Genomic DNA, 24,870 nt, shown 5'->3' on the forward strand with positions numbered 1-24,870 from the left:
ATAAGAAGTATTTCCTACTAAAGCAAGGCAGTATTTGAGTCTAGTAAGCATATCTGTAGCAGATTGGTGGGAGTGGACTTGGACAGCAACATGCCCAGTGCATTATGGGTGTTGAAGTTTTCCTACCTATTTGGCAAAAGGAAAGACAACAGCTGGGTAATGGACTGTGCAATGTGTTAGGAGCGAAAGGATGCCACATCGTTTGATGGAAATGAAAATTATCAACCTACAGAGGACTGAATTCAAAGGCACCTAAAATCTAAGTGAAAAAATTATGCAGCAGGCTAGTCCATTTTGCTGGAATTTCATTGCAATGGTACTCAGTAGTTTGTATGGCCCCCACGTGCTTGTATGCATGCCTGACAACATTGGGGCATGTTCCTAATGAGACGACGGATGATGTCCTGGAGTATTTCCTCCCAGGGCATCACTGAGCTCCTGGACAGTCTGAGGTGCAACCTGGTGGCATTGGATGGACCAAAATATAATGTCCCAGAGGTGTTCTATTAGATTTTGGTCAGGCGAGTGTGGGGGGGCATTCAATGGTATCAATTCCTTCATCCTCCAGGAACTGCCTGCATACTCTCGCCACATGAGGCTGGGCATTGTCGTGCACCAGGAGCATCCCATGACCCACTGCACCAGCATGGGTCCAAGGATTTCATCCCGATACCTAATGGCAGTCAGGGTGTCATTGTCTAGCCTGTAGAGGTATGTGCATCCCTCCATGAATATGCCTCCCCAGACCATCACTGACCCACCATCAAAACCGGTCATGCTTAACCAACGTTACAGGCAGCATAACATTCTCCACGGCTTCTCCAGACCCTTTCATGTCTGTCACATGTGCTCAGGTGGAACCTGCTCTCATCTGTGAAAAGCACAGGGCACAGTGGCGGACCTGCCAATTCTGGTGTTCAATGGCAAATGCCAATCGAGCTCCACGGTGCCGGGCAGTGAGCACAGGGCCTACTAGAGGACGTCGGGCCCTCAGGCCACCCTCATGACGTCTGTTTCTGATTGTTTGGTCAGAGACAGTCACACCAGAGGCCTGCTGGGGGTCATTTTGTAGGGCTCTGGCAGTGCTCATCAAGTTCCTCCTTGCAAAAAGTAGCAGATACCGGTCCTGCTGATGGGTTAAGGACCTTCTACAGCCCTGTCCAGCTCTCATAGAGTAACTGCCTGTCTCCTGGAATCTCCTCCATGCTCTTGAGACTGTGCTGGGAGAAACAGCAAACCTTCTGGCAATGGAACGTATTGATGTGCCATCCTGGAGGAGTTGGACTGCCTGTACAACCTCTGTAGGGTCCAAGTATCGCCTCATGCTACCAGTAGTGACACTGACCCTAGGGGGGAAAGATTTCAGTGGCCTCCACCTCATTGTTGCTCGTCTAGCGCACCTGTTGTTCATTTCATTAACACCAAAGCTGCTGAAACTGATTAACAACTCCCTCTGCTACTTAACTGGCCAGATCAATATCCCAGGAGTTTAACTGGCTTGATGCTGTTCTCTGATTAAAATGTGTTCCTTTATTATTTTTATTATTATTTTTTTTTTTGAGCAGTATATATTGCAATTCTGACTTTATATCATGCAATTCTGACTTTATATTATGCAATGCTAAAATTTAAGCCACAATAAGCTCATGGAACAAACTTGTCAATCATCTTGATGGATGATAATGGATGGATCTACAGGTCTGAAAACCCCCTTATTATCCATCACTAATTTCGTTTAGCCGATGACAAGCTGTTAGTTGGTGTCGTTTTTTTTTTTTTTATATAAATATATATATATCTTTATGAATACTGTGGTTTTTCAAAGACAAAATTGAGAAGTCAGTACATAGTTTTTGTTTTATTCCAGTCTTAAATTTTCCACTTCAACCCTTTAAATCAATTTGTCTCCAAGCCTCAAGAGCACAAAACACACAACGAGACTTAACGGTGTATTTCTGGAGCATTTGCATTCCACTGAAGTGCGTGTCTTTCTCTCAGAGCGCCGCCATGGGTTTGAAAGTTATTCAGATGAGTGTGTGGAAAGAGCTGGAATGGCTAAGTGACAGCCCTGAGCTAACACACCTCTTCTGCCTTAAGCTGGAATCAAAGCGGGAAGTAAAGCAGCAGAGGAGACAGCTCAGTGCTGTTGTGAGGGGCTTTTTGTCTCACATCCTCCATTCAGACACCGCTGAGGTGAAACTACATGTTCGTGCACGATGGTAGGGTGAGACTTGAGGCTCAGTGTGAAATAAGTTGCTTTTTTGTCTTATTTCCATGTTATTTGTGTCTTTCATTTCCATAGTTTTAATCTGACTCACTTACAAAACGGGTACTAGCAGGTTCCATGGTATTTAATATTACCCTCTGTACTGAATGATACTATATTTATATATTACCCTTTTCCACTGCATGGTACGGCTTGGTACGGCTCACTTTTTGGCGCTTTTCCACTGCATGGGATGGCTCAGTATGGAACAGAATGGACACACACTGAGGTGGAGGTTCCAAGCGAGCCGCACCTATACTAATGTGATGTGTAAACACTGCAGATCACTGATTGGTCAGAGAGAATCGTCACTACCAGTGTCATTGGATTTGAAACACAAGACACCAAACCTGCTACATTTAAATAGTCAGTAACAGTATCATTTGTTTGCACGACTTTTTTTTAAACGACTTGCTTTAAACGACTGTTGCGCGCAACTTGAAAAAATAAATAGCTGTATCATGGTCAGTAGACGAGGTGCAGACTCGTTGATAGCCGAGGAGAAGATCCACGGCAGTAGCGGTTGCACAACTATACGATTAGTCGATAATCCCACCCACTTTGAAGCAATAGTAAACTGCAGTGGAAAAGCAAACCAAAGTAAGTGAGCAGTGTCGTTTGACGCAGAGGAAAAGCGCCAATACAGTAATATTTTTATGGTACTCCAGTGTACTGTAAGGAATACTGTAGCATTACTATAGTACGTTTTTGTTGTCTTTAGGAAATTCTTGGCCGTTGGTCTTCAGTGCATGGCTATGCGACATGCACGTTCTTGAGACGGCCCCAGATTATTCACTGCACGTTAAAACATCACACTTTTACGCAATCTGGACAAACTGAGTATCATTAGAAAGATTTCAGCTGTTCGCATAGCTTCACTGAACAGTGTTCATTAGAGCTTATAGTCCAAAGGTGCTCATAACTGGAAATATTGGTATATTTCTACACATTTACTTCATTAATTTTTTTAGACAGAATCATCATTTCTATAAATGTTCCACTGATTTACACAATCTGATGAGCATTTGCAGCTTTCAGCACTGTTTTCCTGTTTTCACTTCTGTGATCGCTGTTACGACTCAAAGGAAGATCATTTGCTGCACAAATGCCACTCATATGATGCATTCATAACCCACCCTGTCTCTTCCGATGACGAACTTCCATTACACTTCAACAGTCAGTTCCGTATACAAGAAACCCAGAGAAATGTTTCTACATGTGAAACATGAAGCTAATAAACACACTATTAAGGCTTATTTGGCTTATTTTCAATAAGGATTACATAAGAAATGCTAAGCAGGTGCAATGATTCTTATAAAAACATTAAATAAGCTATAAATAACATTTCAACAACATCATATGACCAAAACCCATATTAGAACGCAATTGGAAGTTATTGCAAACACTCATGGTTTAAAGTGAATTTTGAGTAAAAACATTGGATCAATCATATAAATTATCTTATGTAGCTTTCTGACAATTGTCATTTTGGCTGCGGGAGATTCTCCAGCTTTGTTGTTGTTGAGCAACCGAAATGCAAGTTGTTATAGCTCCGCCTTATTCTGGAGCACGGCCGGGAGCAGCAGCTCATTTGCATTTAAAGGGACACACACAAAAACAGTGAGTTTTTGCTCACACCCATATAAGGCCAAATTTGACAAGCTATAATAAATGATCTGTGGGGTATTTTGAGCTGAAAGTTCACAGACACATCCTGGGGACAACAGAGACTTATATTACATCTTGTAAAAGGGGCATTATAGGTCCCCTTTAAGAAAGGGTTTTTCAGTTCCATAAATATATATTTTTTATTGCCTGTAAACAGAGTTGAATACCTGTGCCCACTGCATATTTTCCTATTCATTCATATATTTATCCTCGCTGTTTGAAGACAGTGTCCTTCTCAAGGTGAGTCTCAATAGGATGGACTGATTTTAGTATTGGTGTAAAACGAATTCACCCATAAAGAATTGTAATATTTCATGTCATTTGTCAGCAGTGCTTTCTCTGCACTAGTGCGTCTTATCCGCGTCCAATCTCAGCACACATCCATTCTGCCCCACATAAACCCCAATCTGTCTCTCAGCCTGAGGTCCTATCGCTTTTTAGTGTGGCTTGAGTTATTTGTCCCGTCTCAGGCCCTTGTGGGTTTTTCAGGGATTCTTTACGCCTTTTTCTTTGCTGTGCTGATAAATGTAGTCAGTTCATGTAAGGCCTTCCTCATCAAGCCAACAACAAAGCTTCAGTCATCTTTGTACTGAAAAATTGGAAATGAATCCAAAGAAACGACACCCACTCACCCCGATCAACCGTCTCTCATTCTTTATCCTTTTTTGTCTTTATAGCTACACTCTGCGAGTGGTTGGCAACGGGATTAAAGCCCAGGCAGAAAACCCAGAAGTCAAAGTGAAGGAGGCCGACCCGGTGATCAATCAAGTCATTGATAAACTGAAGCACATCAATCAGGTGAGCCTCGCCAGGAAAAATACCATCAAATGAAACAACGTAACGAGCTTCTTGATGTCCCACTCTTTTCATGAACTGCTAATGTTTCAGGCTAACAGATCAGAGTAGACCTCATTAGCTCCGCTCATGGATGTATGAAACTGGCAGTGTGTGCATAAAACTTGTTAACATGGTTGTAGAGGCAGCTTAAAGTATATATATATATATATATCCACACTCCAATCCAGAAGGGGGCATATTCGGTAATGCAACGCTGTCTGCTAACCGCCGCAACAGGAAAAAGTGCAGAAGAAGAACAGACGATCTATGGAGAGATACTGTATGTTTATGTGTAATCTCTCAACCAGTGTTTCAACCATGGAAAAACATCAATAAAACAGCTTGAGAATATTATCTTACATAGCATTACATTTACCTCAGGCAAGTCATTTAGTGTCCGCAGCATGTTAGTTCACTAGAGGGGACCATTTCACCAAATATATTCACAGTATGTGTGTGTGTATGTGTGTGTGAGATATTATATAGTGGGGTGATATATATATATATATATATATATATATATATATATATATATATATATATATATATATACAGGTGCATCTCAATAAATTTGAATGTCGTGGAAAATTTCATTTATTTCAGTAATTCAACTCAAATTGTGGAACTCTTGTATTAAATAAATTAAATGTACACAAACTGAAGTACTTTATGATTTTGGCTCACATTTAACAAAAGCCCATCAATTCACTCTCTCAAAAAATATGAATAATTCAGAAAATAAATAAAAAAGATATTTTAAACAGAAATGTCAGGCTTCTAAAAAAATTATGTTCATTTCTATGCACTCAATACTTAGTTGGGCCTCCTTTTGCATGAATTACTGCATCAGTGTGGCATGGCACGGAGGCAATCAGCCTGTGGCATTGCTCAGGTGTAATGAAGCCCAGGTTGCTTTGATAGCGGCCTTCAGGTCATCTGCATTGTTGGGTCTGGTGTCTCTCATCTTCCTCTTGACAATACTCCATAGATTCTCTATGGGTTCAGGTCAGGCGAGTTTGCTGGCCAATTAAGCACAGTAACACCATGGTCATTGAACCAGCTTTTGGTACCGTTGGCAGTGTGGGCAGGTGCCAAATCCTGCTGGAAAATGAAATCAGCATCTCCATAAAGCTTGTCAGCAGAAGGAAGCATGAAGTGCTGTAAAATTTCCTGGTAGATGGCTGTGTTGACTGTGGACTTCAGAAATCACAGTGGACCAACACCAGCAGATGACATGGCAGCCCAAATCATCACTGACTGTGGAAACTTCACACTGGACTTCAAGCAACGTGGTTTCTGTGCCTCTCCAGTCTTCTTGCAGACTCTGAGACCTTGATTTCCAAATGAAATGCAAAATTTACTTTCATCTGAAAAGAGGACTTTGAACCACTGAGCAACAGTCCAGTTCTTTTTTTTCCTTAGCCAAGGTAAGACTCTTCTGACGTTGTCTTTGGTTCAGAAGTGGCTTGGTACATGGACTGTGACAGTTGTAGCCCATTTCCTGAAGACGTTGTCTGTGTGCGGTGCCTCTTGATGCACTGACTCCAGCTTCAGTCCATTGCTTTTGAAGCTCTCCTAAGTTCTTAAATAGGCTTCGCCTGACAATCTTCTCAAGCCTGCGGTCATTCCTTTCACTTGTACTCCTTTTCCTACCAACCACACTTTTTCCTTCCAGTCAACTTTCCATGAATATGCTTTGGCACAGCACTCTGCGCACAGCCAGCGCTTTCAGCAATGACCCTCTGTGGCTTACCCTCATTTGGGTCTTGATGATCGTCTTCTGGACAACTGTCAAGTCAGCAGATTTCCCTGTGACTGCTTTTGGGATTACTGACCTAAACCCAATATTTATACCCTGTGAATGGTAATTTAATAGAACTTGAATTTAAATATTCTAATAATTTGAGATACTGATTTTTTATTATTATTATTATTATATTTTGATAAGCTGCAAGCTGTAATCATCAAAATGAAAACAAAAAAGTCTGGAAATATTTTACTCTGTCTAATAATAATAGAATATATTTAATTTTTACTTTTTGAATTACTGAAAGAAAAATATATTTTTCATGATATTCTAATTTATTGAGATGCACCTGTGTGTGTGTGTGTGTGTGTGTGTGTGTGTGTGTGTGTGTGTGTGTGTGTGTGCTATTCACTTTTTGCATCCATTTCTGGTAGCTTTCAGATGTGGTTTTATGTATAAACATTCATATCCAGTTCTCCTTTTATTTCGGAATATTTCATCAATGGCTACATTTACATGGATCCATATAGTGTGATTAAGACTGTACACATAGATTAATTCTGTTCATATATAAACAGAATACTGTGACTGTTAATGTGATTATGCTCATATTAAACCACAACAAACCTACACATAATCACAGTGAAATACGTGTACTGTGGATTTAATCACACTGTTTGTGTTGTACTCGCATTTCTTCCAGCATGTGCTAGTGCTGGGGTGTTATGCTCATGGAGGGAGGACACACGTCCCATTGGCAATTCTAGGAATTTAATGCAGCTGTTTATTTTAGAAAGGTCATACCTCATATTATATATTACTGTAATCTGTCAAAGGATTTCACAGCAGCCTGTTTTAGGAGCTGTTCTGGACAGGAAATGTTTCAGAAAGGAGGACATGGACTAAACATTGTTCACATTGGAGTTTTGGTTAGTGCTTTTAAAGGTGCCCTAGACTTGAAAATTGTATTTACCTTGGCATAGTTGAACAATTAGAGTTCTGTACATGGTAATCACATACCTTGATAATAACTGTTCATGATCCATGATATCATGATATATTTAGTGATATTTGTAAATTGTGTTTCTAAATGTTTCGTTAGCATGTTGCTAATGTAATGTTAAATGTGGTTAAAGTTACCATCGTTTATTACTGTATTCACGGAGACCAGAGCCATGTCGTTATTTTAATTTTTAACCCGAAAAAGCTTGCAATCTGTATAATTCATAAAGCATCTTCATTCTTATGGGAGTCTCTAACTGTGTGTAGCCTTAGCCACGTTAGCCGTGCAACACTATCAAACTCATTCAGAATCGAATTTTAACAAACTTCCACAAAATACATGATCATACTTACATGATCTGATATGCTGCATCACAGATAGTTTGTAAAGATCCATTTTGAGAGTTATATTGTGAACTTCTGTAGTATTTTTGCAATGTTTAATGGACTTGTGAGGTTGGGGGCGGGGGAGCACGAGCATTTAAAGGTGTACACACACAAATCAGAGCATTTTTCCTCCCACCCCAAAATAGGCAGTTAAAACATGGTATATAAAAAAAAAAACAAAATGTGCTGAAACTTTACAGACACATTCTGGGGACACCAGAGACTTTTACATCTTGTGAAATCAAGGTCACCTTTAAGTGTACATGCTCTAGAAACATTAAATTTATTTTTTATTATCCCATTGGGTGAAATTTTTTTCTTGGTTTAAGCAAAAACTCACTTCATTTTTTTTTTTTTTTTTTTTTTTTTTTATTTCCAGAAAACAAATCTTATTTAAAAGTCCAAATTATTTTTTATTTATTTATTCCCCTCATTTTAATGATTCTTTATTTAAGAATGTTTAGATATTTGTACTGGAAAACGAGACAAAAAGTACTAAGTAAGTTACTTTTACATTTGGCAGATGCTTTTATTCAGAGTGATTTATATTGCATTCAAGTTACACTTTTTTTTTTCCTTTTTTCAGTTCATGCATTCACTGTGAATTCAACGTGTGACCCTCAACTTGCTAACACAAACAACACCAAGGTCATGGATAAGAATCCTAGAAAATGCATGTTCTGATAAATTTCACAGTACTATAGTATTTTTGGAAGTAATTTGCAGTACCATACCATATAAGTACCATACTAAATAATTTCCGTACCATGGAAAATTTCAACAGTACCATGGTATTACATACAACCTCTGTAGCATGGTAACATATATATATATATATATATAATTTTTTATTTTTTATTTTTTTATTTCTTTGTCCCATAAAATAAAGTATTATAGTATCATCGATGCACCATGGTATTCACTTTTATTGAACAGTCGCTTTAGATACCAGCATCTTTCAAACACATGAATGCAATTGTATTTGCATGTTCTTTCTATGGTTGAAATATCATTTGCTCTTTTCCGTATGTCATTCAAAATAATTGTGTAAAAACTATAAGCGTAAAAAAATCCTCTTTTGTACAGCTAAATAAACGTCACCATCTCACCTCTAGAGCCAAAAGTACTGACGTTCCCTGAACAAACAAACGTCTCTGTGTTGATTTGATTATTATTGTCATCGCTCTCAGTTTGGAGGACGGTAAAAGCTTAAACGCTGACTCACACTTGGGTGTTTTGCTTCAATTAATACAATTGAAGGCAGATTAGTTTATGCTTCTTTTCATATCCCTCTGTTTTGCAAAATAACACGTCACAGCAGAACACTTAGAGACCAGAAAATCAATGAATACATATTTAAAAATCCATTTTCAGCCTTAACACGTTTGTGTTTATTCTATCCCTGTTCCGCCCGCTGGCCAAATCAATGATGTTTTACCATCCCAAAGCCTGATGGTGCTGTTCTGCCTGCTGTAATAGATGAGTTTATTCCCTTCCTGCTGGATGTGCTTCAAGACAAAATACATGTTGTGATCTTTACATGAGAAACGTGGTACGAAGTGTTATCACCTTCTTTGCTTTTCATACCATTTTGCTTGGGAACAAAAGTTCCTGAACTCCAAAAAATGATATCTGAGCCTGTCTGTATGATGTCCTGGTGAATTTTTTTTTTTTTTTCTTCACCTGTTATATCATCTACCAGCCTAAAAACGTTTGCTCAAAAAATTCTTAGGCCTAAATTGAAGTATTTATGTATTTAAATTGCACATACATTTTCCGTCCATTTGGATTACACAGTTTTAAAATAAACTAATACAATTAATGTGATGCATATTTGTCAGTCATACCTAAATGAAACAGGTAAGATTTCTGTAATAGTACTCAAAAAATTACACACCACTAAGGGGACTGATCTAAATAACATCCACTTTAAGGAGAAGATCTTTCTTGTCTCTTTTAATATTTCTCCTCAAAATCAAGGCCATCTCAGCCTATCTCAAGACATGATGGTAGCGAGGTGTTGATGGAGAAAAAAGGGGATATATCAAGATTGAAAGAGAGCTTTAGAGGAGAACTTTCAGACGTTTCCTCACAGCAGGATCTCTCCAGCGCTTCAGCCTTTCTGCTTGGAGTCACAATCATTTCGTGGCCCAGGGTGCCGTTGTCATCTCTGATAAGACGACAAAGTGTGCTCCTTGATGATGATGGTGATGATGATGATAACTGGAACACGGAGATGCATTTGCTGGGAATCTCAGCGTGAAGCCACTGGCCATTGGAGAGATCTCTCGTGGACATGCAGCACATGATGTCCAGAGTAATTTAGACCTTGATGAGGGAGTCTGAGAAACCTCCTCCTGTTGTGGAAATGGACCAATCTGGCAGGATGCTATGACTTTAAACATGGTGATATAAAATTACACACCAACGGAACATTTTGATTGAGTGTTAGGAATTAAACTGTGTTGAATTGGACACTTACAGACCTTTACTAGAATTTGAGCTTTTGACTGAAAGAAAAACTCATTCAGGAGAGCAGCATGAGGCATCTTCAACTTATTTTATTTCAGCTAGTTGCACCATTTCCCTTTTTCATTTAGTTGAACTTGTACTAAAAAAAAGACAAACTGAAAAAACCTAAATAGACAAAAAAATAAATAAAAGTAAAAATTACAAGAACAACAAAATTACTAAAGCTTTAACTAAAATTTGGAAATTTAAAATAAAAATATAAAAATTAAATCAAAATCAAAATATTAATGAACACTACAGTAGTATCTCGATGATATAACACTATAACACTGGTACTACCATAGTACTATGGCATTTTGTAAGTTCTTTGCAGTACTATATAAATACCATAATACATAGTTTTAATGCCATGGTAAATATCAAAACTACCATAGTATTACCATACCATCCCTATACCACATTATCTCCATGGTACTACCTTGGTATTTTGGACATGTACCATAGTAGTACTGTAGTATTTTTGGAAGTAATTTGCAGTACCGTACCATATAAGTACCATATTAAATAATTTCCGTAACATGGAAAATTTCAACAGTACCATGGTATTACATTCAACCTCTGTAGCATGGTAACACATATATATATATATATTTCATGTAAAGATCACAACATTATTTTAAATGTAACATGGTATAAAACATTTCAGCATATTGGTATATTTCAAAGTACCACAGTATTACCATCTACTATACCTGTACCATAATACAGCTACACTGTATTGTTTTGTAATGGTTCACAGAAATATTTCAAATAATACTGTGGTATTGCCATAGTACATGTAGTACCATGGTAGTGTGTGTTGTATTTTTTATTTTTTTATTTTTTTTTTTTTTCCAGAGCAGACTCCAGGGAGAATCATAGAGAATCAATGAGTGAATGCAGTGGGATAATGGTGTCAATATTCTGTGTTAAGCATTACCCATGATACCGAGTGGCCCAGAGCCGACACAAGCTTTCAATACAACTTGCCTGTGGCAGAAAGCCACCCTGCAGCTTCAGTTTGCCCAGAGCATCAGGCTAATGAGCTTCTCTCCTTGAGCTCAGCCTACGGTCTTAGGAAAAGAAGCCCATGGTCTCTTTTTTTAACCCATGAATCCTTTAAAAACCACAGCATTTGTGTTGAAGAAGTGTTCTTATAATGCAAGCCTTTAGCTTTGGTCCAGAAGGGGCGATTTCAGTGCCAGTGCTTTTTACTTTCTTTGTCCAAAATGACTTTCCCATTTCAGGTCCTTACCTTTCTTAAAGGTAAAGTGTGCCTTTTCTTTGATGTGAAAATGCACTTGCAATCCATTTAGAAGTGAAGATATCCAATTAAGGGCCAGCTGAACGTTTTGATTGAGTGTTAGTAAGTACATTTTGTTGAATGGACATTATGGATTTATGGGTGGGCGTGGGGATATGGGTGAAAAGAAATCTGATAGTTTAGTTTTGTCGCTTTTTTCAAACATGAAAAATGATTAGTTAATGTTAATGTTAATGTTTAAAAACAGGCTCAAATGAGGAAACGCTCTCTAAAACAGCTAAATTCGATTGAAACATTTGCAAAAAGGCCTAAATCCTGAGTGTGCAGCTCCATTGTTTTATTCATTAAGTACAAATAAAAGCCTGAAACTGCTAAATGTGTTTAGTTTTCTGATAATATTGTTCACATGTTGAAGTGTGGCAATAAATTAAATTTAATAACAAAAACAATAATTAAAATAATACTAATAATACCTACTGAGTTGTTTGAGGCAAGTAAATTGAGCTGTTTTATTGTTTTTATACTGGGTATGTTTTATACTGAACACATGATAATATAATATAATATAATATAATATAATATAATATAATATAATATAATATAATATAATATAATATAATATATGCTACAGCGTTATATATTTAAAATGTTAGTAAATTAACTTGAACTGAACTTCCATATAGCCTACCTGTATAGTAGCGGTCTTTGTTCAAACATTCTGACACTCAAAGTATAAATATATATATATATAAAAAAAGGATTTTATATATATATATATATATATATATATATATATATATATATATATATATATATATATATATATATATATATATATATATATATATATATATATAATCCACCAGGAACTGATTGGAAACCTGTTTTGTGCCATTATTATATTTGCAGTTCCATTTTGCGCCACTAGTGTGAAATGACAGTTCAACTTTAAAAATAGTTTTGCATGGCAGGTTTGTTGTTACTTTTGAATTTTGCAGCAAATCATCATGCAAGTCATACCCTCTCTGTCTGTATATATCTCTGTTTCTTCTTGCCAGTCTACGTCTCTTTCTTTATGTCTCACTTTCTTTTTGAGACTCCTCTTTCTCTCATGTTCTGCTTCTTATTGTCTCTCACATCCCTCTCGTTTATGAAAGCAGGAAAACTCTATGAATGCTTTTAGGAGTTGTTCATACCTTGGAGGGGTTGAATACATTGAGTCTGATCTGCATCTTCATTTAGCATCTTGGAGCTCAGAGTTCCCAGCAGGCTGAGCAGAGGCTGAGGTCATCTCTGTTGTCCTGTGCTGATCCACACCATCTGTGATGTGTCACTGCAGCATATCCATAAAGCTTGTATGTCAATGCTAGAATCGAATCGGATATACACTGTGCATGCTAAAGTGTGTTTGCTTTCATATGTCCGTATGACTCGGATTGGCAAGGGGTTGGGGGTATAATTTTCATAATAAAAATGACATTAAATGGTTGGGATTTTTCAGGATTAAGCCAGTAGGTGGCAACAGAGGACTGCATTTATGAGCTAGGCATTGAATTATTCATTGAATCGATCAAAACTGATTTAAAAGTATCTTTTTTGAGTGATTGATTCAATTCCGTTACTCATTAAATACAACAGTCTCTATTTTTTTTTTTTTTTTTGTTCTTGAATGAATCTTTGTTTTTGAATGAATCGGTGAATGAATGAATGAATGAATGAATGAATGAATGAATGAATGAATGAATGAATGAATGAATGAATGAATGAATGAATGACTCACTCATGAAGATGTTCACTTGTCACCACCTACTGGTGTTATAATGTAAATTGCAGAAAGAGTAAAAAAAAAAAAAAAAAACATAAATAAGTATTGTAATTTAAATGATAAAAGCATAAAATATATTATATTATTAAACATAAGTATTATATTTAAATACCTGAATAATAAATATACAGGGAATAGTATCTAGAATTACTCAGACAATGTATAAATACTAATACTACAATTTTTTAATTATTTTTTATTTTTTTTTTATGTGCTATATTTTTTAATACAGGGTGGTGCACATTGTATATTTTGTTAAAATGGACTATGAATTAATTTACACTCATGATTTTCTCTCATTTAAAATAGAGGTTTATGTAAATATTTAGTTCATATGTAATTGCACTTTCAATACTTCTCTGATGCTAACACTGAAGATTGAACAGGTTGTTTTGTCTGACTGTAGAAAGAAGCACACCATTTTCACACTCCTTGAAACTAAATGGAAAGTTTCCCAGCTTCTCAGTGTAATTTCCCGCATAATAACTGGCTAATTTATTATTTCGTGCATGTATCATGGTTTCTCTTCTGGACTGGAGACCATTCAAAAAATGAGTTCAACAAAGTTGGAGCTGTCAAGAAACTCAGACAAGTGGACGCGCTGATAACCGCTCTCATTTATATGGAAATGAAAATGGTAACCAATCAATTTCATTCATTTGAATGAATACTCTTGCCCTTGCGTGGAACCATCGATTTAACTCCAGCCCTGGTCAAAGACACCTCCTGAAAACTCACAATTCAGTGCAGTAGCTTTGCAAAGAGATTTACCTCGGCTATGTGCTGTCAACACGATCTGTTTTGCATTATATGGACTTCAGCCTTCTGCTTTGTTTCTGTTCATGCAAAGTTAAATACTCGGCCAAATGAGTTGGATACGATGCAAAAGATTAATTGGAGAGGGCCACTATAACATACTTTTGTTTTCGTACTCTAGGTGCCAATAGCGATTCCAGTGGATTGTTCTAGAATGAATTTCGGTGTTCGAATGAATCTTTTAAGAGAACAAATCATCCAATGAATCAGTCTTTGTAGACACTTGCTGAATTCAGAATAGCATGCTACTTTGACTTTTTTCTGACTTAAAATACTACCCCATTATTATGCATTTCAGATCATCATAACAGTCCATCAGCTCTTTCTCTCCAGTGTTTCTGCATTGAGATAACTCTCCATCAACCTCCCATCAGCCAGAGGTTGAATTATTTACCGTTCATTGACATGCAGCCTCACCAGCGTGTTTGTTGGTGAAATATTGATACCTGCCCATTTTGAGTTCAAAGCTTTAAGAATAAAACATGCCCCCCTCTTCCACAGTCACTCCGCACGCAAATCCAAACATCTTCATTTGCAGTATGTCTCACAAGCTTCAATGCACACAAAGAAAAGCAATTAAGATGTCGGAGCAGCTTAGGCTTGAAGCGGATGCAAGATCGCTCTTGACGTATCATGCTAGTTAGCGGAGAAGCCTGCAGGAGCACTTCGTGAGACTTGGGTCAAAGTTCACACGAGGGTCCTCAAGCCTGCGTTGAATGAGGTACTTGTGAATGTTTGAACGATCGCAGTGGGTTTAACAAGGTCACCCTCCAATCAAATTGATTGAGAGTTAATTTCGATGCTCAGACTCTTGATTTGCCGTCTATGAGAGTCCGACAGCCTCTTTGTTTGCTTTGTGTGCAGTTTCCATGGAGACAGCACTACCGGTGTCATGCACCAGAGATCCGACTAAAGACTGTTCTTAAAGGAAGGACTTCAACAAATGCTACAGACAGTGTTGTTCATTTGACTGGAGTTCTTACTGATGATGTCAGTGACGTATAAAACAGCACCTGACAGATCAAGACAACAGTGCTGATTTGTAAATTTGGTGTGAACAAGACGATGCTCAGCTCTCGGTTGCACTTGGGAGCCAAAAATTCAGCCCCAGTAGAAAGAAAGAATGAATGAATGAATCAATCTACTAATCTACTTATTAGGGGTGTGACGAGATCTTGTGGCATGAGATCTCCCAAGATTAAAATGTGACAAGATTTCTCATTGAGGTGAAAAGCAGTGTCTTGGAATTGCGATGATGGAGTGGCGAGATGACTGATAAGACCATGGCGGAGGATTTGTTGCACAACAGAACCTAAGAATCTGACAAGCATCAGTCTTATCTTGTAGAATGCGTGCTCAGCACTGGCGTTCCGTATTCACAGAGTATGCGCAATTTCGAAAGCGAAAGTAAAACGCGAGTGTGCATTCAAACGCATTTTGAAAGTGGCTCCCTGATGCGTGCAAATATCTCCCAATATGAAAGCTATGTTAGGCTGGGCTGTGCAGTTAACCATCTCTTAGTTTTGCGACTATCAAACGTTCAAGGTCAAACCAACTTTATGCCAGTATCTGCTTTCTTGGAGCCTATATAGTGTAACCTACATCACAAATGAGGCGCGAGTTTGGTCTTTTATATCACTGTACGAGTCCATTAAGCTGTGTTAAGAGTTTTATATGTCCTGATGGCAGGGGAATCCTATCATCCTACATCAGCATCGGGGGAATAATGTTATAATCTCGTTCACTGGAGAGAAAGCTGCTTACATGTAGACTAAACAGAGAGAGTAACTGCAAAGAAACTGAATTAAACATAAATGCAGCTTTTGTGTCTTTATCAGCTTTTCTACATTTATACTGGCCCTGATAATCATCACACATTCACTTATCGCTTGCTCCATTTCTGGAAATCCGTTTTTATGAATGAATGATGACTTACTAGCCGTTGCTCTGGTCTTCGTAAACAGCCGCTAGCGGCACCTGCTGGGGAAGCCGACTAATAGCAGATGGAGATCATGCATCAGCACTCTACTGCTTTTCCTGCAGTTCCCGGATGTGAAATGTTGAATATTCTGCTGAATTTGAACCACTGAATTTGTGGAAGCAAATTGGTAAAGTGAAATAAAATGGACCAAAAATTGTCAGTTGAATATTATAGATTGTATTTTGGAAGCAAAATCTGAAAGGTGAATATAAATTACTGAATTTTTAATAATGAAAATTGTGTGACATGTTTTGAATTGAAATATTCACAGCTTAAATATAAGGCCATGTTGAATTTTATCCCATAAAAATGCAAGCCATTGTGTGACATGTTTTGAATTGAAATATTCACAGCTTAAATATACGGCCATGTTGAATTTTAGCCCATAAAAATGCAAGCCTTAAAAATACAATGCATAAAAAATGCAAGCACAGTTATTGTAATGCATTTTTTTTTTTTTTTCAATTATTGCAATTCAACAAGCTTTTTATTTCAAAAACATTTGGCATTAATTTACTTCCATAAGTGCACTCCTACTGGACTAATTCAATAATGGTTATTGTTGAATTTTAACTTCAAAACAATACAAATGTTGCAAACAGAATCACAATTGTCAATTCATTTGGGGCTGTAAAAGGCAACTGTGGAATCCTAGTGGGACTGAACCACAGCCTGATTCTGATTCTGTGCTCACAATCAATTTCTTTGTGAGGTTGACCTTTCAAATGTGACCCATATTAGTGATTTGTAAAAATAGCTAACTAAAGAAGCCCAGTATAATTAGACTGGTTTTGGGTTCAGTTGACCCCAAACGGATGTTTTTCTCAGGAGGCGTTTACATAAGATGTGTTCTTGCGTTCAAAACAGCTATAAGGAGTGGAATTGAGGAGAATGCAGGGACTGTTTTTAACCTCTGCTTCAGGTCTGGGTTTATTTTGCAGTAATGAGTGGCCGACTGTGTATTATACACTTTAGTGTGTGTGTGTGTGTTTGGGTTTGAGCAAATGTCTCTGTTTTGAAGAAAGCAAGCATGTGTGTAAGATAAAAAAATAAAGCAACAACAAAGAAGGTCAAGGAGATACTTTAAGCAATTGAGAAAGAGATTCAGAAAAAAAAAAAAAAAAAAACTGAGCAAGATGAAGAAAAAGGGCACAACAGATGTGGCAGGTCACGGCTGTCACAGGTGAGCGGAGTGAGCGATCTTTCTCTGGCTGCTTACCCCTGTTCATTTATTCTGGATCAATTTTATTGAGTTTCATCAAGTGAGCGCTGAGCTGCCAGAGACGATGGCTTGGCACAGCCGGCTGGATGGCAGATGCTGCATTCTGATTGGCAGCTGGGCCGTTCCTCGGACGTCCATGCTGACAGAACATTGGCTTTGGGTTCAGAAGAGTGGCTTCCAAAGTCGTGCAACTGAAGCAGAGATAACTAGGTCTGTACGGACCACAGTCGGTTTTCACAGCTCAAATGAGGACAGATACAGACACACACATGATTAAACTGAGCCCAACATGGTATCTTCATGGTATCTCAGTATGGTCTTTACCATAAAAGCATACCACGGCATTCTTTAAAGTACCCTACCATGGCATATAGATAGGGCCTAAAATTAGAAATCAGCAAGTACATGAAACGCTGTCACTCGACTGTTGGCCGGTAACATTTTTATGAATTCTAACAATATATGAATGTGAACAAACATGAACGACAATCGGGACAGTTGACAGTCCAGTACTGCATCGTCATGAAAGTTTGAGCAATGACAATTTATATATTCAAGCGTAAGAAGACAAGAAAGGGAGCTCATTCTGTTACTCGCTACTCATCCAAAGCACACAACCAGAAAGCAGCATCTCAGACAGCCCACGAATATCTAACTGAAGTCAAAACCGTCAAAAAAAAAAAAAGTATCCAAGTAAACATAGTCGGTTATGTCTTAAGTGAATGTAAACAGTTGTTAAAGTAAACGCATGTGTAACAGTATCAGTATATTAGATCCTTGCATTCACTCTTAAAGTGACAGCAGCCTAATATTCCAGCTGCTGTCTGTTTTTAATGTTAATAAACAAAAAAAATCACTCACTGCTCTTGACTGAATAACCTTTTGTAACTTTAACCCTTAAATGCATGACTGTTTGGCCAATCATTCTTACATATTCAGGTCTTTATCGACCCGGATCTATATCTAACACGGAAGGATCTCTAACTGTCATGATAATATAAAATATTTTATGCCATCATCACTGTCCACGTCAGAGCTCATTTCCCAGTAAATTCAGCAAATAATGGGCTATTTTTATGTTTGAGGTCACGAATATGAGCCCATTCGCGATCTCAAACATATTCTCAAAACGATATAATTTTCAACATCTTCAAAATCAATATTTCGATCACTAACAGCTTCACCAGATCCATCCAGTAACAGTTACAGTCATATCTGATTGCGGTCAGTACTTGCTCGCTGAGCCATTTCATGTTTTTTCTTATTATTTTGTTTTTTGTCTGAATGAGTTGTCACTTCAGCATTGTGTATCAGACATTGCCACCTTGTGGAATAAAGGTGAATTACACTTATTCCATCATCTAAGATTCAATTACTGTTGTGCAGAAAAAATACACGTCTACTCATACACACATAGGGTCGTTAGCATTTTTACAAAAAATGAATACAAAAATAGGCATTCTTTTATTATTTTATGATTTTTTCTTGTTATATTCTTTATAATAAATTAATTGAGGAATACCTAGAAGGTTGATGTTTAAATTTAAAAAATGAATGAGGAGGAGGGTAGTGAATGATGTCCCGGGTCACTAAAGACCCGAGGTTTGCATTTAAGGGATAATAAGGATTAATTTGCAAGGATGCTTTATTTATACAGTGAAGAATATGCAGTGTCATTTTACATGTGCTTACTTTATTACATTTCTGTACATGAAAACTACCTGAAATATATGAAACACACTGTTTATTACATTTATATCTTTGTTATATTGTATTTATTTGTGCTTTTGTAATTTGATAATTTGTTCTTCTTTTATTACTGACTGTTTATTTGTCTTTAATACATTTTTAAATTGATATTAGGTAGGCTAGTAGTTTTAGCTATGGTATTAAAATTGCAATAGAGAATTGTGAATTTTCACTGGCATCTAAAATTTTGGTCATTACTGCCTGTTTCAGGGCCGGTAAAAAATATTTATGGCCGGTACATTTTCTTAAAGTTGGCATGAAATCAAAATTGACAACTCTAATTTTTTATGGAGTATTGTAGTATTTATTATCAATAATTTATCCGTGCACTTCATTATTATTTTTTTTTTAAATTCATGTGCCTTCGTAATCTTTAATCAAAAACATTAACCTGCCCTCCCCCTCAAAACGATGCATCGTCTTTTCCTGTCACATGCTATGGCGTGCGAACGTGAGACGCGAACGTGAGGCTCAACTTCCATAGGAATGCACTGAAAATGCTCGCTCCATGCCAACAGACATGCACTGTCAGTCAGTCAGTCAGTCAGTCAGTCTCTCTCGCGCACTCTCTCGCTGTTTAGTACCATTGACTGTCCTCATCATCCTCATTAAATAAAGTTCTTACAGTACGTGAGAGTGCTCACAGTGAGTCCGGTGGAGAGAAATCCCCAAACGGGCATTCAGATCTGCCTCCATTTTGTTAGCAATGCCCAACTTCCAATGATCCAGTCAATTCCTTAAGTATGAAATCAATCCCGCCCTCTCATTTCAGATGCGTTTCACTCGGATAGACGTCACAGTAGAGAAGAAAAAACAATCGCAACAGTTTTCAGCCCTGCATATAAGATTGCATATTCATATATACTACCATGGTTATCTGGACATGTACTATGGTAGTATCCTAATATTCTTGAAAGTACCATGCAGTTTCACTACAATGGTATTCCAAAGTACTATAGTTTTACCATGGTACCACCAACATCTTTTTTTTTTTTTTTTTTTTGTAAGGGAAACTATATGCATACCATGTTAAATTTCTGTAAAGTGCACTCACTTAAGAGCTCACACCTCAGTGACGACAGTGTCTTAATTTCACTGCTCACATTGGGATTCAGGCAGCTGTTTGAATGTTTATGTGCTTATTAGGCTGCTGATGGTGATTTGTACACACTGCGGACACATTGACGGTCAATATGACCTTTTCTCTCAGGACTAGTGCTGATCATCATGACTCTATGAGCCCAGAAATGTGAAGTCTGTGTGTTTGTTTCCCCGTGAGGTAAATAAGGGCAGACAGCTGTCTTCAGTCAATCAGAGCTACATGACCTTGTGTTTAGGACACAGTGAACACCATCTGGAGTCTAAACAAGAAGATACTTCCATATTATGAAGTATTAGCCTTAAAGATATAGTTCACTCTTATTTACTCGCTTTCATGTCAGTATTACCTGTATTACTTTCTTTCCTTGATGAAAACAAGATAAATTAGGAATAATACATACTTGTTGCTTCGAAAAGAACGCAAGTTACCGTGCAAACATTAATTGTCCTTGTGGCTCTTGGCCTATATTCCTTATCTTGTGAAGCTCTGTGATTGCTTTATGTGAGGAACAGACAGGAATTTCACCAATAATCTTATTCATATCCAGTGAACCGTTGACCACACTGAGAATGAATCTTTGAATCACTTGAGAACGAGAACAAATCATTCAGGGGTGCATTTCATATGCAGTTCTGTTCTGTTGGACAGGCTGCATAGTTGGCTGGGTCTTTCCGGAACGGTATTCGGTTGGTTTCAATCTTACTTAACCAATCATGGCCAGTTTGTTAGCTTAATCACAAATCTGATACCATGTCTGTTCGACATGGAGTTCCTCAGGGTTCCATATTGAGCCAATTTTATTTAGCATATACGTTTCCACTTGGGCAGATTATCAGGAAATATGGTTTTGGGTATCACTGCCATGCGGATGATACTCAGATTTACATCACTGCTAGCCCTGATGTCCATGCCCTGACAGTACAGTGGAGGCTACTTGTAAGGCATATCATATTAGTTTGTGTTACATAGTTCGTATGTACGGGAAGAAGGAGGCGGGAACTGGCGAACATTCAAACCATAACTTTAATATAAAATAAACAAAGAACAAAATGAAATGAAAACCCTCATGGAGCTCCTCTGTTAGAGATTCGAGACCGGTGCAACTCGCGTCACCGGCATCGCGCCACTCCTTCACGGCTCTCGCCCGCCCTGCTCATGACAGTTTGGTTGCTGTCTCCACCATGGTACTTCCAATAATTAGTCCTTACACTCCATCATGCTCTCTCTGTTCTGACAACTCTCTTCATCAGCCTTCATGTAAACTTAAGACCATTTTGGAAAGAGCTTTTTTCATTCAAAGCCCCCAAGCTATAGAATGTGCTTCTTCACCATTAGAAACCAACGCCCGAACTTGCGACCATAGTTGGCTAATGGTGCTTTTGGGAAATGCACCCCAGATTGGTTCTGGATCAACTTATTCACTGGAAAGATCCGATTCAGAACATTCATTCATGAATCAAACATCACTAATTCTAAACAAGCAGATCAAGATTTTCAGTGAATAACTACTTAGATTTTAAGTATGTTCCTAATGCAAAGCTATCACATGACTTTAGAAGACTTGGATTATAGCATTTGGGTCAAATTAACTACGGTAATGATGGGGCTTTTGTGTTATTTTGATGGCCACAGTCCTCAGTCTGAAAAGAGTGGCCAGGATATCAGTATTATAAAGGAATGAGATGAGGCATGAGTAAATAATGATTAATTTAAATTTTTGGGTGAACTATTTCTTTGGGAATAGGTACAGTCTTGCACAAAGGCTTGACATTTGTAGCTTATACTTCGATGGTTGTATCAATGGTTATCTTTTATATATATAAGAACACAGGGATTGTGTACAGTGGTTTAAAAACATTGAGTATGGTGTGACTAAGAAATAACCAGGTGTAAAATCGGAGATGTTCGCAATCTTGAATACTGTTTCCCAACTAGCCCCGCCTATCGTGAGATCTCATTGGTCTAAAATCCCTCCACTTGTCATACATGACACATTTCATGCTCTTATTGATTGTGTCATGTTATGTCATGTCTTTTCGTTTGGCATAAATATGATTTAGACCTATTTATACTCTTCAAATTAACAAACATAGCAAGCCTTGCTTCTGTTTTTTTTTAATCGTCCAGTATAATCCTGCGTCTGTATGAATTTGATAAGACGCGTTGATTCATGCGCCATTTAATCAGAGGTCCAGTAAACGCTTTGCTAATGAACTTTCACGCAGTCAAAAACACCTGAGGATAAGCAAATGACAGTTGCTTCATCAAATACCGCTTCAGTCTAAACAAATCAGGCTCAAAATAACATTGCTGACGCGTTGAGAGAACATTTAACATTCCGACTCGGTATTTCCAAATATGACTGCGTTCATCTTGTTAGCAAAGCCGCTTTAAAGACATCTGCACATCTGAAAATGTCTCAGCTATTTATTTGTGTACCATGATGCTTTTATGGTGTTTACCTCCTCTGTTGCCATTTAGATTTAGTTGGGCCATTTTTCACAAATCATAAATGTTTAATGACACATTTACGGGAGCAGGGAAAGCTTATCGACTGTGACATTAATCAGATTTTTTTTTTTTTTTTTTTTTCTGCTGTTGCTCATATCCAGTAAAAGCTTTTTCCCCTTACATTTTAGAATATGAATTACTGAACTTGCTATTTCTGTGTATTTTTAACTCCTTTTTAAATAGCCTCCTTTAAACCATAAACTTTCATCAAATGCATGCCAATATGATGCATATTTTCCCACCAAATTACATTACTTTAATGAAAAAAAAAACATGTTCACTAATTTATTATTATTATTATTATTATAAATCAACATACAGGCCATGTTGTATATTTAAGTTATGTTTTACAAATATACTTTAGAACTTAAAAATAGTATAGCATTGCCTTTTATCACATTACAGTAATACAAATTTGAGAAGAAATTAATTTCACAATGCAAAAAATTGCGTAAAAAAATAATGTTGGGGTGAAATTGACATGTTCTTAACAGTCTTCATGCATGGGATTCATGACTTTTACATCATATTTTAAACATTTGTATAATGTTACAGTTATTATTTGTATCAATGAAAATAATTTTTTATTATAAAAATTATAAATAGTTTCTAAACGTTTTAATATATAGTTTACTCATAAATATACAGATCTCAAATCTCAATAACAGCTTATAACAGGTCCGTACAAATAATTTTCAACCCTACATATGCAGAATCTGTTCATTTTCCCCCCTGGATTCCTTGTTGTGTTCCTTACACAGCTGCTTAATTCGTACACCTCCAGAAAACATCCCCAAAAATTCCTTGATCCCTCACATCCCAGAGCAGTTTCATGCGCTGTCAGCCCTGTTACCCCAAACGCCGGTGGCCCATATTGCATTTGTGGTGTGCTGTGAGGTCACGCTTGCATGGCATCCCTGGAGATGAATCTACTTCCTTTACAAATCAGCCTAATCCTGGAGGCGTCCCGTTCGGCCAGCGTTTGCCCCCGAGGAGCCGCTAGATAAGCAGCCAGGAGTCCCGAGCTTCGACGTTTTTAATTACGATGAGATCTCATGAGATATGCAGAAAAGGGGGGCGCCGTTGCAGGCTTTAAAATCGTTTCTCTCCAGCTGTTGTTTGCTGTCAAAGGTGGGGCTGGGACAAGACAGATAGCGGCCCTCCGAGACCCTGAGTGATTTAGGAGATACGTGACCAGAAAGGCCCTGTTAGCTTCCATTGGTGCTTATGTAAAAGGCACCTCTGTCTCATGCTTATCTATGTGTGATTGTTGTACTGGTCTAATGCATCATACCTGCATGAATGTTCAAATAGACGAGAGAATGTACAGATCATGACTCACACTCCATGGTTTACTGTACTGTGGTCGCGTTTCATATTATTCTGCTACTCACAGACATAAATACAGATAGATAAGCACACACATAGTAAGGAAATAATACTCCAGCAGCATTAGCAGAACAACCAAAGCATCTCTCAGTGGTAAGGCTGTGAATCATTGAGAACTTGATTTTATACTGGCACTCAATGATTTTCATGACATGTGATTTGTCAGTGGTTCTACTAGAATGTCTGCATTTTTCTACTCAAGCAGAGAAAGCACTGTAATCAGGGTATAAAAGCATTAAAAGTCATTAAATGGATTTTGCAAAAATTAAGGTCTTAAAGGTACAATCTGTGATATTTTTTTCCGCTAGAGGTCGCTAGAAGCCTATTCAAAACAAAGGCGTAGTTTGATGACGTCAAGTTTAAGAGCGGAAACTTGGGATATGTGGTCTCCATCTCAACAGACGGTGCAAAAGAATAGGGATTGGAGTCTGGAAGAACTCATGTTTGTTGATGCGATTATTAACGTTACTGTAGTATGAAGCAGAGCAGGACCGAGTGTTGCGGGAGCTGAACGAGGAGCTGGAGCGATTGATCAACACACGCCTCATGAGCAGCGGAACTTTTATTATGACACAGTCGCCGGCGCCGCTTCC

The 24,870-nt window shown here is 37.7% G+C and overlaps 1 protein-coding gene across 2 annotated transcripts in view; it reads left to right on the plus strand.

Moving 5' to 3' along the window:
• The window catches only part of gpc5a (glypican 5a), a 196,538-nt gene that overhangs the window by 99,849 nt on the left and 71,819 nt on the right, over nucleotides 1-24,870 (plus strand). Inside the window, exon 6 of one of the 2 annotated variants that reach the window (XM_067404605.1) lies at nucleotides 4,612-4,732. The exons of the other annotated variant lie outside the window; for it this stretch is intronic. Within the exon in view, the coding sequence (XP_067260706.1) occupies nucleotides 4,612-4,732 (121 nt within the window). The remainder of the gene's footprint in view (nucleotides 1-4,611; nucleotides 4,733-24,870) is intronic. 2 annotated transcript variants of the gene reach the window in all.

Source organism: Chanodichthys erythropterus, chromosome 12 (genome assembly GCF_024489055.1).
Source record: "Chanodichthys erythropterus isolate Z2021 chromosome 12, ASM2448905v1, whole genome shotgun sequence".
Taxonomy (NCBI): domain Eukaryota; kingdom Metazoa; phylum Chordata; class Actinopteri; order Cypriniformes; family Xenocyprididae; genus Chanodichthys; species Chanodichthys erythropterus.